This window comes from Garra rufa, chromosome 3, assembly GCF_049309525.1.
Source record: "Garra rufa chromosome 3, GarRuf1.0, whole genome shotgun sequence".
Lineage (NCBI taxonomy): Eukaryota > Metazoa > Chordata > Actinopteri > Cypriniformes > Cyprinidae > Garra > Garra rufa.
This window is the reverse complement of record NC_133363.1, coordinates 32,832,481-32,850,032: the sequence shown is the minus strand read 5'-3', so window position 1 is coordinate 32,850,032 and position 17,552 is coordinate 32,832,481. Positions and strand designations below refer to the sequence as shown.

The following is a 17,552-nucleotide window of genomic DNA, read 5'->3' as shown; positions in this document are numbered from 1 at the left end:
GCTAAAATAGAAATAGCTTAGAATATGCCAAACTATGTTCTTAAATGTCAATTTTGATTTATCTCCTGGTTTTAACCACTGTTTGTTGTTGCAGGTATATAGATGAGTTGATGCGTCTGAAGGCAGCTGCGCGTGAAGAGGGTAGTGACTATCTCACCTGGAATGACATCCAGGCCTGTGTGGACCAGGTCAACAGTACTGTTCAAGAGGAACATGAAAGTGAGCATAACGTTTGTCTTCAGCATAATTGATTTCATTTCAAATAGCACTGCATTATAAACAGTGTACATGTCCTCTTGTGACTTTAGGGATTGCTGCTATTGGTCTGATCAATGAGGCTCTGGATGAGGGTGACCTACAGAAGACAATGGCTGCTTTACAGAACCCAGCTGCCAAGCTAACAGATATAGATCCATCTTTGGCCCAGCATTACTATGATATACTGCAGGAGGCAAGGAGAGAGAAGGCCCACGTATGTATACAAATACAGACCCATAACAATAATACAGCCCACATAAAACACTGCCACTGCAAGTGTAAAAATATCAGCTATTTAATATTTATTTTGAACTGTTCAGCATGTTGGGCCACTTCCACTGCTTTCATCCTCTCATATCCGATTCCGGTTTTTGTCTAGTTCTAGTTTCCTTCTCTGTCCAAACGCTAATGTGAGTTTATTTCAATCTCTGAAAACAATAGCATTGCGATCTGATGAGGGTGCGTAGAACGTTGTTTTCAGTCATTGAATGATTTTGGTTTATTTGCCCAATAGATGGTGGAATCCCTTTATCAAGGGAAGTCTGAGGTCTGAAAGTGGAAGGCAAAAAAAATGAATGACGTCATTTTCTGATAAAAGAAAGTACTTGCCAACGACGGCGTTTTAGTGCCACGTTAAAAACAAAAGGATTACGAGACTAAAGTCGTAACATTTTGAGAATAAAGTCGAAATACTATGAGAATAAAGTCGAAAGAAATAAAGGTGAAATTACTAGACTTAATTCGTATTATTTTGAGAGTATATTCTAGCCTATTACGCATGCAGATGGCCCAGATTGGGAGCACCGGGAAATATTCCAAAGTCTCAGCTTTCAAAATCTGTCAGTTTTATAGCGAAATACAAACAATATGTCTTACAGTAATGTGTTTTCACATTTTCAGTTGCATGTGAGTCAATCATCTTTCTGATTACAATAATCAGACATTAGTTTCAATAAATTAGGCTATACTTTTTTTCATGCCTTCTGTTGGTCCTTGTCCCTGTTTTTTTATCTTGCTATAAACCTGAAATAAAGAAAAAAACACATTATAATTTGTATTTTGTTATAAAATTGACAGAATCTGAAAGCTAAGCTCTGTTATATTTAAAGCAACAAAGCACAGATTATATTGCGATTACGGGGTGGCTGGCGCACTACAAATAGTGAATGGAAGACATAAAAATATTATGTCTGATTATTTACTGTAATATACTGTGAATAAAACAGCTTGTGAATAATCACTTAATATTATATACCTCAGAAAAGTCAATATAATATATGTTATGTTAATATGTTATGTTAATGAGCTGGAGTCCAATTCAACCTTTTATTACATTAAATACATGTGAGAAATGAAAGATTGGACGCCACAGACGTTTTTGTGGAGTAGGAGGCAGAATTTTCACTAAGAAAACATTATAATTTAATACAGCGATCTTTAATGCCCATAGACTGTAAAAAAATATGGACTTGGTGTCCGTGGCGTCACCCATAGGTTTCTGAAGAGCTATTCTGAAGCTCATAGTGGGCGGGATTCGGCCGTCGCCATCTTGGAATCACGTCATTGTGCGTCACTCGTGGATAATTGAAAATGGGCAAAGAGGAGGGATGTGGGTGGAGCTGGTTGTTGAGACCACACCCACTTAGCGTGACAGTGGTGACAGCAGCAGCAATCCACCTGTCACTCAAGTGACCACGCCCTTAATTATGCAGAACTTTAGGGCTTAATATAACTTAAAGGTTGTATCAGCGATTTCTAGCCTGAAACATAAAGTGTCAAATTCAGCTGAGCTTTCTTCACGATCCGCTCGCTGCCTGCCCCATAAATTGTCTGTGAAAAAACCGCGTCTCTCTGGTCAGCCTAGGGTCCGAGATATGCCAAAAAAACAATCGGCACTACCAACCTTTCCACACATAAACAAACAGTGTTCCAACCAATCAGCGTCAGGGGTTTGGTGTTGTGGACTTTCGCTCCGCCTCCCTCACATCCCTGCACCAGTAGGAAAGTCCACAACACCAAACCCCTGACGCTGATTGGTTGGAACACTGTTTGTTTATGTGTGGAAAGGTTGATAGTGCCGATTGTTTTTTTGGGCATATCTCGGACCCTAGGCTGACCAGAGAGACGCGGTTTTTTCACAGACAATTTATGGGGCAGGCAGCGAGCGGATCGTGAAGAAAGGTCAGCTGAAATTGACACTTTATGTTTTAGGCTAGAAATCGCTGATACAACCTTTAAACAGATGAGTTATAAAAAAAAAATCACAATTGACATGAAGGGTGAAATTAGCTATATAGACCATAGGTTCCCAACCGGGGGGTCGCGACCCACTAGGGGGCCTCAGTGATCCTCCAGGGGGGCCGCGAGATATCTTAAAATTAATGTAAATATTATCCTATAATTGTTTAATTTCATTATTAACGCGCTAAATGAGAATAATAAAAGCACAGCCTCTCTCGTGTTCTGTGATTGATTGCTTCAGACTCGGCGCAGCAAGCCTCATCGCACTGTTAAATACAGACTGAATGGCGGCTCAAAACTTCCAAATGCTGTACGCAAACTAATGTTACATCTCTCGGCTGCACGCATGAAGCAAACCGTCGTAAAGGTAAAAGGTAAAAACGATTAGTGTCATAATAACGAACTTGCGCGTGCCTAATGTCTCGTGTAAATCAGAGTCGTGCATGAGACACGCATAAGTCTGCTATTGATTCACAAACTATGCGCGCTCTCGGGGCTCTGATCCCTATCGTATTTTTGCGTGAAATTACAAACATTTGCCTAGTTGTCCAAATTAATGTGAGTGTTTTATAATAAATGCTCACCCATAGAAGAGGAGTAAGGCTCGGTGTTTATGAGTATCAGGCGCGCACTGACAGAGTTCACTGATCCCGTCTTGGTCGAACCTTCACATCGATGTGTTTCAACAGATTTAGAATGTATTTGCTGTAGTTTGAATTCGTGTATTATTTTTTTAATGGACACAAACAGTAGCTATTCAGTCAGTCAAGTTCAAAGGGATAGGTTTAGTGGTCTTTTGGTATCTCCCTGTTGTAGAGCAGGTTCACTTATTTAAGAAAAAGTACTCTTAAGTTGTAAAGAATGTCTGAAGTAAAATAATTTTAAAAGTTAGAATTGAGCAGAGGTTTTCTTTAAAGATTATAAGGTATATTTGAAGTTTTAATTTAAATTTTATTTGAATTTTGAGGTTTTTTTTTATAACATGCAGTAGAAGAATAATTAAGGCAAAACAAATGTTTTGGTTAATAAAAAAGTTTAAAAATAAATTATTTTTTCTTTACTGTGGAAGTACAGTATAAGATGACATGTCAGGCATAGGGGGGCCTTGCAAAATTGGCCGGAGAAGGAGGGGGGCCCCGGAGTAAAAAAGGTTGGGAACCCCTGATATAGACTAAAACCAGGCTGGAAACACATTTTTTTTTCTGCTGTAAAGTTGGGCATTGTAACATGGGGAGTCTATGGGATTGACTCCCTTTTGCAGCCAGTCTCTAGTGGCCAGTCGATTAATCGCAGTTTAAGTCACTTCTGTGTTGGTTTTAATAGAGAGAGCGAGAAGTTGCCGCTTGGTCATGCCACATTAAAGAGTTTGAAAATCACATTATTGTAAGACACATTTTGCTATAAAACTGATTTTGCAAGTACTTTTTTTATATTAAAAGTACCAAAATCGCAAAGTCCTCAAAAATCCTTAAAAAAAATCCTTAAAATCGACACTTCCTCATCCCAGTAAGATGATGCGGTCGCTCAGACACAATAATATTCAAATAAATGTCCTGGCAACTTCTCCCGGTGCTCTCAATTCGGGCCTTTGCATGCACAATATATTGCTCTCAAAATATTATTACTTTAATTTCTACAATTTAAATTCTTGTAACATTTTGACTTTGTTTTCAAACATTGCGACTTTAATCTTGTAGTTTTAGATTGTTTTATTTTTTAATGTGCCACTGAAACACTGCTGTATGTGGAAGCCCGTTTCCAGCACTGAATAAAAAATAAAAAAAATAAAAAGGTTATTGCGACTCATCTCACAATTCACAATTTTTTTTTCTCAGAGTTGTGTGATACAAACTAGCTGTTCTGACTTTTTTCTCAGAATTCTGAGGTATAAACTTATAATTGCGAGTTATAAAATCAGAATTCCGAGATATAAACTCGCAATTCTGTGAACATCATTTTGTTTATTTTTTTCCTCAGAACTGGATTTTATAACTCAAAATTGTGAGTTTATATCTGACAATTCTGACTTTATTTCTTGCAATTCTGAGTATATATCCCACAGTTCTGACTTTATATCTAGCAATTCTGACTTTTTAACTCACAGTTTTCACACTTCTGAGAAAAAGTCAGAATTGCGAGTTTATATGATGCAATTCTAAGAAAAAAATTCAGAATTGCGAGATGCAAACTCGCAATTGCAAAGAAAAAAGTTAGATAAATAGTCACAATTACCTTTTTTTATTCAGTGGTGGAAAAGTGCTTCAATAGCTGTGCACGCTCTTAGATGAGTATTAGGAAAAATAATGTAATAGTATCATTTTTATTTTACAGTTTATTTTACATTTAATTATTTTCAAAAATGAAACCATAACACTTTTAACTAAACACATTGGCTCGTGAGCTGCTTCTGTGTAAAAGAAAACAGTCCTGTGCTTCACTCTGAAATTATTTTTACACTAAGCAGTATCACAGTTTGTTTTATTTCTCTCTCTTATCTCAACATGCATCATGTGAGTTTCTCCCACTATGTGCTTCTCATGACTCTAGTCTAATGATGACATCATCTGAGCTCATACCGTCTCGTTCCTCACCCCCATATTTTGTCTGGCCTTTTTTTTTTTAAATAGAAAGCCCCTTAGATTTTCAAATGACTACTGTATGAAAAAATAACATTTGATCGTAAACACATCAGGTATCATACACACCACATTTGTATATAATAATATGACATTTTAATCCTAATCTGAGGCTCATTGAAGTGAAGTAGGTTCATGTGTAGCATATATTTCAGTTTAGTGTCTAGTCAGTGTTTTAAGCCACGCCCCACGTGTTTCCTGTGGACGTGAAAATGAAACCTCAAGGATGCAGGTGAATGGGCACACAGAAGGCCATGGTTTACCACAGCAGTGTACCAGTGTGGTTCAAAGATGAACTTCTCTTAGGCTCTGTGACAGCTCAAGATAAACCACCCAGAATATGGGGAAAAAACTAATCTTAAATCTGCATCTCTGTTTGATTCACCTATTCGGAAACAGTTCTTTTGAATTTAGTGATATTTACCCTTTACGTCACTAACCAGCCTTTTAATAGAGCATCACATGAAAAGCAATTTTTGTCTTTTGGACTCATAATAGCTGTCAAAGTCAGTGCTGAACCCATGCTACCCAAAAAAAAACATGGCTGGAAAAACAAAGTGTTTCCTTTCGCCACGATTTGCACAAGCATCGGAAATAACAAGCCTTATGACATTTTCTCTGCCTTAAAAGGGCAAAATTCTGGTCCCGTTAGCTGGAGTAATTCAGCACAGGGTTTTTAGCACTGACATCACACTCTCCTTTAGGCTTACGCTAGCTTGGGTCACTAACGTGTAAAGCACAAATTAAACCAGATCTGCTCAACTGACACAGGAAGTGGTTAGGAAAAAAAGTTTGACGTTATGTTTTTTTAACAAAAATCTCAAAAGATGGAGCACCGTGTGACCTCACAGTAACAATTCAAGGCATTTCTGATTTAAGTACTCACATTTTGAGTCTCATTCTTGTAATAAGTAAAATATGAAAAGTTACAAATCGCACACTAAATGTATTAATAAGCAGTTGACGTGAAATAATTTTGGGAAGTTGACGTACAATGGTGAGAAATGCTATACACGCACATGCATACATTAATTTGGAGAATAGATGAAATATTTATAGGTATTTGCTTTTTAGGAGTATTTTATCTGTATTTCCTGTGCTAAATTCCCTACGTAAGCATTTCGCGATGAGCTTCACCAAAGTTTGGCCGGAATAATGATAGTAGTTCCTCTTTTATCATTCAGTGTTGTAAACAGGCCCAGAAGAGATGGTAATGTAATCTTGGACATTACACCACACCCTTTTTCACTTCCTTAGTTACGTTTGGCAGACTTTATTCACAGATCCTGATCATTTCATTTCTACTCCACCCCACTGGGACACATTAAGTCCTATTTGTGCTCTAATCCAGCAGGCATTAGCTTTATACAGCCGATAAAACGTAGCGCAGTGGAGCGGAGTCTTATCAACCCTGAAGGAACAACGTTTTCCTCTGTTGCACAATTTGCCACACCCTCGGGTTTGGTGCGCGGCGCTGCTGTACGTTTGCAAGAAAGGCGGGCAGATTGCATAGAGGGGCCGCTGTACTCAGCAAATCAGAGAGCTGCAACTCGTGCTCCGGAAACTGAGCTCAGCATGCGGTCAGGGACTACCATTAGAGGGCAACTGCACCACCTGGTGGTGGTAGTAATGAGCCCTTTTATTAGCATGCATTTATTCAAAACTCCCTTCAAATAATAATAATAGATGCAATTATTCCACAAAGGTTTAAATTCATACAGCCAAAGAACATGATTTGATGATTTGCATTTGAGTCAGTCAGCTCAATCTTGTTTATGACTCTCTCCAGCACTTCTAGAAGGAAATTGTGCTATTTTTCCGAAAGGCTGTGTGTGATTGCTTATCTAATTTTGGCAGGTATGTTGTTGAATAATGAAACACTGTTTCTTCCAGTTCATTTGTTGTCACTAAATGACCATGATGTATTTTTATCCACATTATACTGTACAAAATGATGTTTCAAAAATCTTTTCTCTATATGCTGAATGTTACTGAGGTGCAAAACAACACTGGACCCCATTGACTTTCATTTGTCAAAAAACACTGAGGGTTTTTTAGTGATCCTGAGAAGTCAGTCATACAGGTTTGGAACATTGCAGTGAGCAAATGATGACATTTTAGAGTGAACTGTCACTTTAATTTCATACAAAATGTTTAACTGTCAACAGGTGGACTGTTTAATAGCTGTAATAATCTCATTACAGAAGGTTTGACTGACACCTAGTGTCCATATGAGTGATATTTCTAATCAAATACTAGTTTCCTTTGCTCACAGAGGCTGCATTTATTTGATCCAAAGTACAGCAAAAAGAGTAAAATTTTGAAATATTTTTACTGTTTAATGACTGTTTTCTATTTGAATATATTTAAAAATGCAATTTACTCCTGTGATTTCAACGCTGAATGTTTAGCATCGTTACTCCAGTCACATGATCCTTCAGAAATCATTCTAATATTCTGATTTGCTGCTTAAAAACATTTATTATCTTGTTGAAAACAGCGGAGTAGAATTTCTCCAGGTTTATTTGATGAATAGAAAGTTCAGAAGAACAGCATTTTTCTGAAAGTAGAAATCTTTTGTCACATTGTAAATGTCTTTATCATCACTTCTGATCAGTTTAAAGCAACCTTGCTAAATAAAAATATTAATTTCTATAATTTCTTTCCAAAAAAATTAAATAAACAAATACCGACTCCAAGCTTTTGAATGGTATAGTGTGTAATGTTACAAAAGCTTTTTATTTCAGATAAATGCTGATCTTTGGATCTTTCTATTCATCAGATAATCCTAAAAAAAAGTACTTAACTGTTTTAAATATTGATAATAATAATAATAAATGTTTCTTAAACAGCAAATCAGCATATTAGAATGATTTCTGAAGAATCATGTGACACTAAAGACTGGAGTAATAATGCTGAAAATTTAGCTTTGATCACAGGAATAAATGACATTTTAAAATATATTCAAATAGAAAGCAGTTGTTTTAAATAATAAAAATATTTCACAATATTACTGCTTTTGCTGTATTTTGGACCAAATAAATGCATGCTTGGTGAGCAGAAAAAATCTTTTAAAAAAACATTAAAATCTTACTGTTCAAAAACTTTTGACTGATATTGTAAAATAGTTCATGTAAATGTTTGTAGTTATGTCGGTACCAATAGCCTTGTGGGCAGTGTGCTGACATAAAGCGTTGTAGCTTTATGGGAGTCCCGAGTTTGAATCCTGTCTCAAGGACCTTTCCCGATCCCGCCCCCCCCCCCCTCTCTCTCTCTCTCTCTCTCTCTCTCTCTCTCTCTCCATATTCACTCCCCCTACGCTGTCCTATCAAAATAAAGGCAAAAATGCCAAAAATAAATCTTTAATCAACAACCATAAAAAAAATTGTAGTCATGCTTAATTCTTGTTTTTTTTTTTCTTGTCTTTACAGGAAACCGGAGATCCTTCTGCAGTGCTTTGGTTAGATGAGATCCAGGATGCGATCTTAAGAGCCAACAAGGACTCAGAGGATGCTCTGCAATGTAAAAATGCTAATTTAAATCTACTATTAAATTCAGAACACATTTTCTTTTGTGCTTGTGTATTTACTCATATAGTCTGTATCTCTCTCAACTTGAATATAAATATGATTCTTAACTAAAAAGATGGTTCTGTTCTTTGAGTCATCTCAGTTTTTCTAAAGAATGATCTTCTTGTCCATCTTCAGTCTCTCAGGCGATCCAGGCCATTAATGAGGCTGTGGATAACAAGGACTCTTCTCAGACACTGGCAGCCCTGCGGTCACCTGCTGCTGGTCTGTATGGAGTCACATCTGAATGTGCTCAGACCTACCAGGATGACCTGTTTCGAATTAAAGAGGACAAGACAAAGGAAGGTGAGATGGGTTGATTTGGTAAAATAATCTATAGTAATATTTCTTTTTACCACTCAAGTTCTCAAGCTGAAGTATTTGTTTTAAACTGTTTGGAGATATCGCAACCTATCACATTTACATTTTGTGACGAAGAGAGTAATAGAGGTTTTTGGTAGGGGATAGTGGCAGTGAATGGATGAAACACTGGGTGAAGGGAGGACACAACTACTACTATAACCTCAAGACTGGACAAGGCACCTGGGAAGAGCCTGCAGAATTTACTCCAAACAACACTCAGCTCAACAAGGAGGAAATACAGGTACATTTTCATCCGGTGTTTATTTTTACAATGTATATAATGAATAATATGTGACCTTGGACTACAAAACCAGTCTTAAGTCACACAGGTATATTTGTAGCAATAGCCAACAATACATTGTATGGGTCAAAATGATCGATTTCATTGGGATATTAACTATAGATCATGTTCCATGAAGATATTTAGTAAATTTCCTACTGTAAATATATCAAAACTTAATTTTTGAGTAGTAATATGCATTGCTAAGGACTTAATTTGGACAGCTTTAAAGGTGATTTTCTCAATATTTGTATTTTTTTTCTCAGATTCTAGATTTAAGCCAAATATTGTCCTATCTTAACAAACCATACATCAATGAAAAGCTTATTTATTCAGATGATTCAGATCTTGATTTAAAAAAAAAGACCTTTATGATTGGTTTTGTGGTCCAGGTTCACATATACTGTATTTAACACCATATTATAATATAATATAATATATTTATTAATGTAATTACTGAAATTTTACAAATTTGTTGATGTTTTATTTATTTTTTCTCTTACTGATTAACTTACTGTGTTTTTGTAGTCTGTTGTGTCAGGAGTAACGACAGCATATAACCGAGAGCAGCTGTGGTTGGCCAATGAGAGTCTGATCGGCAAGTTGCAGGCCCGGTGCCGTGGTTTTCTGGTGCGACGTGGAATGAAAGACCGCCTTGGGTTCTTGAAGTCTCAGGAGCCGTCTGTTACATGCATACAGGTCATTCTTCTCTTTGTTTCTTCATTTAGTCTTAAACAAGACTGGAAGGCATTAATGCAAATGATAACAAGAATAACATTAATGGGTCTGAGTCAAGCCAAATCATAACCTTCTGGTTCTGCTTTATAGGCCCACTGGAGAGGCTATAAGGAAAGAAAGAAGTACAATGACAGGAAGCAGTTCCTGAATGATCACACTGAAGATGCTGTTAAGGTAAGATTTCTGATGGAATAAAAGATGCATCATAAAATATCAGGATTATACTGTGCTATACACTACATGGCGGAAAATAAGTTGTATAACCCCTAATTATCAAATGTGTTCCCTTTTTTTTTTAATAAAGATGAATCCTAATAAGGTAAAATCTGAATTTGGATAAATATGTGGTGTTTTTTTTTCTGTAGATTCAGTCAATGGTCAGAATGCACCAAGCTCGCAAAAAATACAGAGATCGTCTGCAGTACTTCAAAGACCATGTGAGTTTTAAGTCAAAATCAAAGGACTTTTTATTTTTACAATTAATATAATCTGATTCATGCTTTCTTTAATGTTTTCCATCCAATTTGATCATTGCAGATAAATGATGTTGTGAAAATTCAGGCTTTTATTCGAGCCAACAAAGCAAGAGATGACTACAAAACACTCAGTAAGCATTTCATGTACTTCCTTCAAATTCTGTTTCACATCTTCTGACTTAGAACACGCCTCAAATATTCATACAGATAACTTTTTTTCCTTTGAAGCCATTGAATTGTTGTTTCTGTATTCTGTTAAAGCTTGAAAACACCATTAAAATGGCTTGATCACTAGTTGTTTTCTGTTTCCTTTTTAAGGCTTTTTATGTCACATCCATTTGCATTTTGTTGATCTGATAGTTCATCCAAAAATTCTGTCATCATTTACTCTCCTCATGTCATTCCAAACCTTTATGACTTACTTTCTTTCGGTGCAACATAAAAGAATGTGTTTTGAGAAATGTCTCTGTTTTTTTTTCCGTATAATTGAATCAACTGTTTGGATACCATCATTCTTCAAAATATCTTCTTTTATGTTCTGTGAAAGAAAGAAAGTTGTTCAGGTTTGAAATGACATTAGGGAGAGTAAATGATGATTTGTTTTAGATTTGAACTTTAAAGAGATTGTTCTTCCAAAAATGAAAATTTTGCCATTATCGTTCATCTTCGGAACACAAATTAAGATATTTTTGATGATATCCGAGAGCTTTTTGACTCTCCATAGACAGCAACACAACTACCACATTCAGAAAGGTAGTAAGGAGATTGTTAAAATAGTCCATCAGTGGTTCAACCGTAATGTTATGAAGCTACAAGAATGTTTTGTGCGCAAAGAAAACAAAAATTACATCTTTATTCAACAATTTCTTCTCTTCTGTGTCAGTCTTCACTGTGCGATCTCTCTTACGAAATCTTCAGACATGTTTACGAAGACTGTTCTATGTACAGCGAGCTTCGTCTTTTGCTTGTAAATTAGGTGCAGCCCATCCGGGTTCTATGTCAGAACGCCGGCTCCTGCATCAACAGCACCACACGCATGCTTTGTGGTATTTTCGTAAACATGTCAAAGACTGACGTGGAAGAGAAGAAATTGTTGAAAAAAGTAGTTACTTGAGTTTTCTTTGCACATAAAAAGTATTCTAATAGCTTCATAAAATTACGGTTAAACCACTAATGTCACATTAACTGTTTTAAAAATGTCCTTACTACCTTTCTGGGCCCTGAACATGGTAGTTGTGTTGCTGTCTGTGCAGGGTCAAAAAGCTTTAGAATTTCATCAAAAATATCTTAATTTGTGTTCTGAAGATGAACAAAGGTCTAATGGGTTTGGAACGACATGAGAGTGAGTAATTGATGACAGAATTTTCATTTTGCCGTGAACTATCCCTTTAATTGAAGGAACGCTTTATAGAACATTTAATTGGACCAAGATGCGGGATGAGTCATCAATGTTCTTATTCAGTTTTCCCAGGAAGAAAAAGACTGTACATTTTAAAAGTAATGATTAGAACAATAGTATTTTCACCAGCTGAAAAATGGTTTTAAGTCAGTTATTTCTATCTTTTGCTGTAGTGTGTCAGTAGGAAATATTAGTTTATATTTTCCAAACATTCATTTTGCCTTTAATTGTAATAATCCAGTGAGATTTTTGTTTGCACAAGGAGTCTGACAACCAGTGACAGCCAGTGCTCCACACAGAGATCTGATCTCCTCATCATCCAGTCTGTCTGGAATGACATAAAGAAACAGAACAAACTGAGACAGACTAAATCCAGAAGAGCTGTGGCAACGTCTCCAATATGCTTTAAGAGACCTACCTGCAAAGCTACCTGAAAAACTATGCGCAAGTGCACCTAGGGCAAAAGCTACTTTAAACGCAAAGGATGGTCACACCTCAAATGCAGCATCCTCATTTTACAGCATTTTTACACAAGTGCCTAAAACATTTAACAGTACTGTAGCTTTGCAGGTAGGTCTCTTGAAGCATCTTGGAGATGCTGCCACAGTTCTTCTGGATCTATTCTGTATCCATTTGTTCTGTTTCTTCATGTCATTCCAGACAGACTGGATGATGATGAGATCAGATCTCTGTGTGGAGCACTGGCTGTTGTCAGACTCCTTGTGCAAACAAAACTCTCACAGGATTATTACAATTAATGTCTAAATGAATGTTTGGAATATAAACTGATTTCCTACTGACACCAGAGATGCTCACAAGTCTCTGAGCTAGAGTCCAAGTCAAGCCTCAAGTCTCTGAGCTAGAGTCCAAGTCAAGTCTCAAGTCTTTGAGCTAGAGTCCAAGTCAAGTCTCAAGTCTCTGAGCTAGAGTCCAAGTCAAGTCTCAAGTCTCTGAGCTAGAGTCCAAGTCAAGTCTCAAGTCTTTGAGCTAGAGTCCAAGTCAAGTCTCAAGTCTCTGAGCTAGAGTCCAAGTCAAGTCTCAAGTCTTTGAGCTAGAGTCCAAGTCAAGTCTCAAGTCTCTGAGCTAGAGTCCAAGTCAAGTCTCAAGTCTTTGAGCTAGAGTCCAAGTCAAGTCTCAAGTCTCTGAGCTAGAGTCCAAGTCAAGTCTCAAGTCTCTGAGCTAGAGTCCAAGTCAAGTCTCAAGTCTCTGAGCTAGAGTCCAAGTCAAGTCTCAAGTCTCTGAGCTAGAGTCCAAGTCAAGTCTCAAGTCTCTGAGCTAGAGTCCAAGTCAAGTCTCAAGTCTCTGAGCTAGAGTCCAAGTCAAGTCTCAAGTCTTTGAGCTAGAGTCCAAGTCAAGTCTCAAGTCTCTGAGCTAGAGTCCAAGTCAAGTCTCAAGTCTTTGAGCTAGAGTCCAAGTCAAGTCTCAAGTCTCTGAGCTAGAGTCCAAGTCAAGTCTCAAGTCTTTGAGCTAGAGTCCAAGTCAAGTCTCAAGTCTCTGAGCTAGAGTCCAAGTCAAGTCTCAAGTCTCTGAGCTAGAGTCCAAGTCAAGTCTCAAGTCTCTTTATTATATTAAGTCTCTGGTTATAATACTGTAAGTGTTGCATCACGTACAGCGACCCATCCAACACTGCATAGCTATATATAAGGAATTCAAAGCATGTAATATGTTATTATGACTCCTTTATCTATTAGCATACTGTATCAGCTTTGATTTTGGTATATAATCAGTGTAAACAGGACACACACACACACACACACACACACACACACACGCCCTGACAGGAGGAGGACAGAGTAAAGGTACACTGGACCTAAAATTCCCACACTTTTAAAAACGTTTTTTTTCCCCCCTTTTTGAAAACGGGTCCTACAGAACACAATACAAGGGTTAAACATATGTTCATTTATATTTCATAAGGAAGATAGACAGTCCGGAGTTAACCTCCTGTAATGTTAGGTCGTAGCTAAAGCAAGAAGCAAGCTAACGGTAGATGGTCAATGGTTCTACTCTATAGACATAAATTTACTGAATTTATCAAAGTATCTTCTTTTATGTTCCACGGAATAAAGAAGTGATATTGAGTAAATTATGAGAATTTTCATTTTTGGGTAAAATATCCCTATCATTTTTGTAAACAGTAAAACAAACACCTTATTTTAGACACTGATATTGATCTTTAATAAGGCTATTATAGAATTAACATTTTACTTAAATTAAAATGAATTAGAACTAAGCATTTAAAAAGAAAAAAATTCTTGCTTAGAATCCAGATATTAGCTGACTAGCATGGCCGACATTTGACTCCAATTAGCCTCTACTTTTTTTACACCCAATTTTCACGTCATAGTTCAGACCGGGGCCGGCATCGGGCCTGTTTCAGGCTTCTTCTTATTTTTATATTTTAGACATTCATCAATTATGGTGAAGAAAAAAAAATGCTGCGTTGGTGGAAACAACACAAGGCTTTACTTTCGCTTTCACTTTCAAGACCGGCTCGGATGGCATTTAGTGTCCTTAAGCACCGCCGGAAGAGATCCGCGTTCAAGTGCACACAATAGGCTGAAATTGCCACAAAGCACCGGCAAATATAAATAACAATGAATGTGTCGGGAAAAGAGTAAGGACAAATCTGAATTATTTATTAATAAACTAGTGTATTCTGAGTCAGTGTCGCAAAGATCTCTTTTTGGACGCGCCTTTAAAGAGAAATTAATCTTTACGTATTACATGAAATAGTTTTTGTTTTCGATTTGTTTTGTTTCGTTAAGTAATAATTTAAAGCTTCCCATAGATATGATTATCATGTCTGTGAGGCATGCATTTCCCTTTATTTTTGTTGAGCACACCTGTTCAAGAACAAGACGGAAGCAAGCGCGCCATTTTTGTTTTCTTTATTTTATAAAAACCCTGTAACGCTTTTTTTGATGTATTACTCTTCCCTTTGTGAGCAAAAATTAAGGATAACCTTAAATTGCTTCCACTGAAAAAAAAATGCTAGTGATTGCGCTGGCGCCTCGATGTCCTGCAAAGCGGCTTTAGCTTCCACTCTCCACACAAACTATGTGCCTAATAGCGCACATTTATCTTTAAGGTTTAAACTAACATTGTTTTATACTTGAGCTGTTTTATATCTATAGATTTTATTTTAGGCAAGTCGTGATGATTTGAGAAGGCAAACTGATTAAACAGACCATGATCAGTCTTCCGCTTTGCACTGTACCTTAAAAAAAATTATATTCAATGAACAAAATAAGCTCCAAACGTTTTTCTAAATTACTAAATAAAAAATAAACTAAATATAATCACTTTGCCATTACATACAAAACCTAACTGTTTTAATTGCTGAAACGGTGGGTTGTTTTGGGAGAAGGGGGAAAAATATATTTTTGTCCCATCCATTGCGTCACCGCTCTTTCGAGAATGAACGCAGTATAAATACTGTATGCAGATGTCATTCCCAAAACATGGCAGCATGTATGTGTCCGAAAAACGAAAGTTTAATACAAATTCTGAATGGATTATAGCCTGGAAAATGCAAAGTTCGCTCCCTTTATTGTCATTAAAGCATCATTAATCTTAGTTCATAGAGATCTCACAAAGTTCCGTTATAATTAATAAATCTCTCTAATCTACACAATGAATCTTGTATTTACATGGTGTCTACACTTATGAGATGATTCACGAGCGCGCAAAATGGCACTTAATAAAAAATACACTTTTTTGCTTTTTGCAGTTTCGAATGCCTGTAATTTAAAATGGCGCTGTCTCTCTCGCTTCGGCGATCGGCCCACTACTCCACCGAACCACCGGGAATGCCCCGGTACTCCCGATGGCCAGTACATCCCTGGCAGTCGACATGTTTGTTCGTTGTCCTCTCATGTGTGGCGGCTGCACCTAAAATAAAAAAAAAAAAAAAAAAATGTGTGGCCTAAAAATAAACATTGTTCACGAGTCCCGCAGCTTGAGTCCGAGTCGAGTCTGAAGTCTTTCGAGGACGAGTCTCAAGTCGAGTCTGAAGTCACTGTGTGTGCGACTTAAGTCGCACTCGAGTCCGAGTCTCAAAGTCGAGTCCCCATCGAGTCTGACACACTACAGCAAAAGATAGAAACAACTGACTTTATTTTATATTTTTTAGCTGGTGAAAATACTAGTGTTCTAATAATTTTGGCCACCACTGTATACACCTTCAAATACTTTCCTCCAACTAGTATAGGAGTACACTACTACTGAACACCATAAAACTGTAAATCCTGTCTTTAACAGTCAACGCAGATGATCCTCCAATGGCAGTCGTTCGTAAGTTTGTCCACCTGCTGGATCACAGCGATCAGGACTTCCAGGAAGAGCTGGATCTGATGCGGCTAAGAGAAGAGGTGATCACCAACATCCGCTCCAACCAGCAGCTGGAGAACGACCTTAATCTGATGGACATCAAGATCGGCCTGCTGGTGAAAAACAAGATCACCCTGCAGGAGGTGGTCTCTCACAGTAAGAAGCTCACAAAGAAGAACAAGGGTGAGCTGTCCAACCTCATGATGATGAACAAGCAGAAAGGAGGCCTGAAAGCACTTAGTAAAGAGAAGAGGGAGAAGCTGGAGGCGTATCAGTTTCTCTTTTACCTGTTACAGGTAAACCTCATCAACTCTAACCCAAGATTTATATTGAGCAGTGTTCCCAACAGTTCTGTTCATTTTCCTCTCGTTTTCTTTTCTCAGACAAATCCAACCTATCTGGCCAAGCTGATCTTTCAGATGCCACAGAACAAGTCCACCAAGTTCATGGATTCTGTCATTTTCACATTGTACAACTACGCTTCCAATCAGCGTGAGGAGTACCTCTTGCTCAATCTCTTCAAAACAGCCCTGCAGGAGGAAATCAAGTAGGAATTGCATAATATTATATTTAATACAAATTATATACTCTTTACCTATTTAGCAAGATGCATTTGGATCTTTTACGATCTCTCAGTGATATTTGTCTTGTAAATGCAGATCAAAAGTGGACCAAATCCAGGAGATTGTCACAGGAAACCCAACAGTCATTAAGATGGTGGTGAGCTTTAACAGAGGAGCCCGAGGTCAGAACGCACTCCGGCAGATCCTGGCTCCGGTCGTGAAGGAAATCATGGATGACAAGGCACTCAACATTAAAACTGACCCAGTTGACATATACAAGAGCTGGGTGAACCAGATGGAAAGTCAAACTGGAGAGGCCAGGTGTGTTTCCAACTTTTTTTGATATGAAGGGCCCATGCTGTCAACACAATATTCTCCCTGCTCCATATAAGTTATTTTCTAATTGCTTAAAGCAGTTTTTTTTTTCCCAAATTTGTATATGTATATGAAAGTATGTGGTTATTTCGTTTAACGTATTAAGTTCTGTATTTCAGAACGGTATGTTGTTTAATAAAAACAGTATTATAAAATATAAAGAAATATGAATTTAGTCTTGATTTTGTGTTTTTTAGCATTTTAATTTAGATTAGAGCTTAATTATTTAATATATTAATAATAATTTGTTTATTTAAATGGTTGAGACCCACAGCGTTACTGGCAATCATTTATACTTAACATACTAATAAATAAAATTTTT

The 17,552-nt window shown here is 37.1% G+C and overlaps 1 protein-coding gene across 1 annotated transcript in view; it reads left to right on the top strand.

Annotated features, from left to right (window-relative positions):
* iqgap1 (IQ motif containing GTPase activating protein 1) overlaps window positions 1-17,552 on the top strand; it is a 69,789-nt gene that overhangs the window by 43,166 nt on the left and 9,071 nt on the right. The window contains exons 14-25 of the mRNA XM_073835945.1: window positions 95-219; window positions 309-472; window positions 8,567-8,657; window positions 8,843-9,010; window positions 9,166-9,308; window positions 9,876-10,046; window positions 10,176-10,259; window positions 10,451-10,522; window positions 10,623-10,692; window positions 16,224-16,588; window positions 16,676-16,839; window positions 16,952-17,176. Of these exons, the coding sequence (XP_073692046.1) occupies window positions 95-219; window positions 309-472; window positions 8,567-8,657; window positions 8,843-9,010; window positions 9,166-9,308; window positions 9,876-10,046; window positions 10,176-10,259; window positions 10,451-10,522; window positions 10,623-10,692; window positions 16,224-16,588; window positions 16,676-16,839; window positions 16,952-17,176 (1,842 nt within the window). The remainder of the gene's footprint in view (window positions 1-94; window positions 220-308; window positions 473-8,566; window positions 8,658-8,842; window positions 9,011-9,165; window positions 9,309-9,875; window positions 10,047-10,175; window positions 10,260-10,450; window positions 10,523-10,622; window positions 10,693-16,223; window positions 16,589-16,675; window positions 16,840-16,951; window positions 17,177-17,552) is intronic.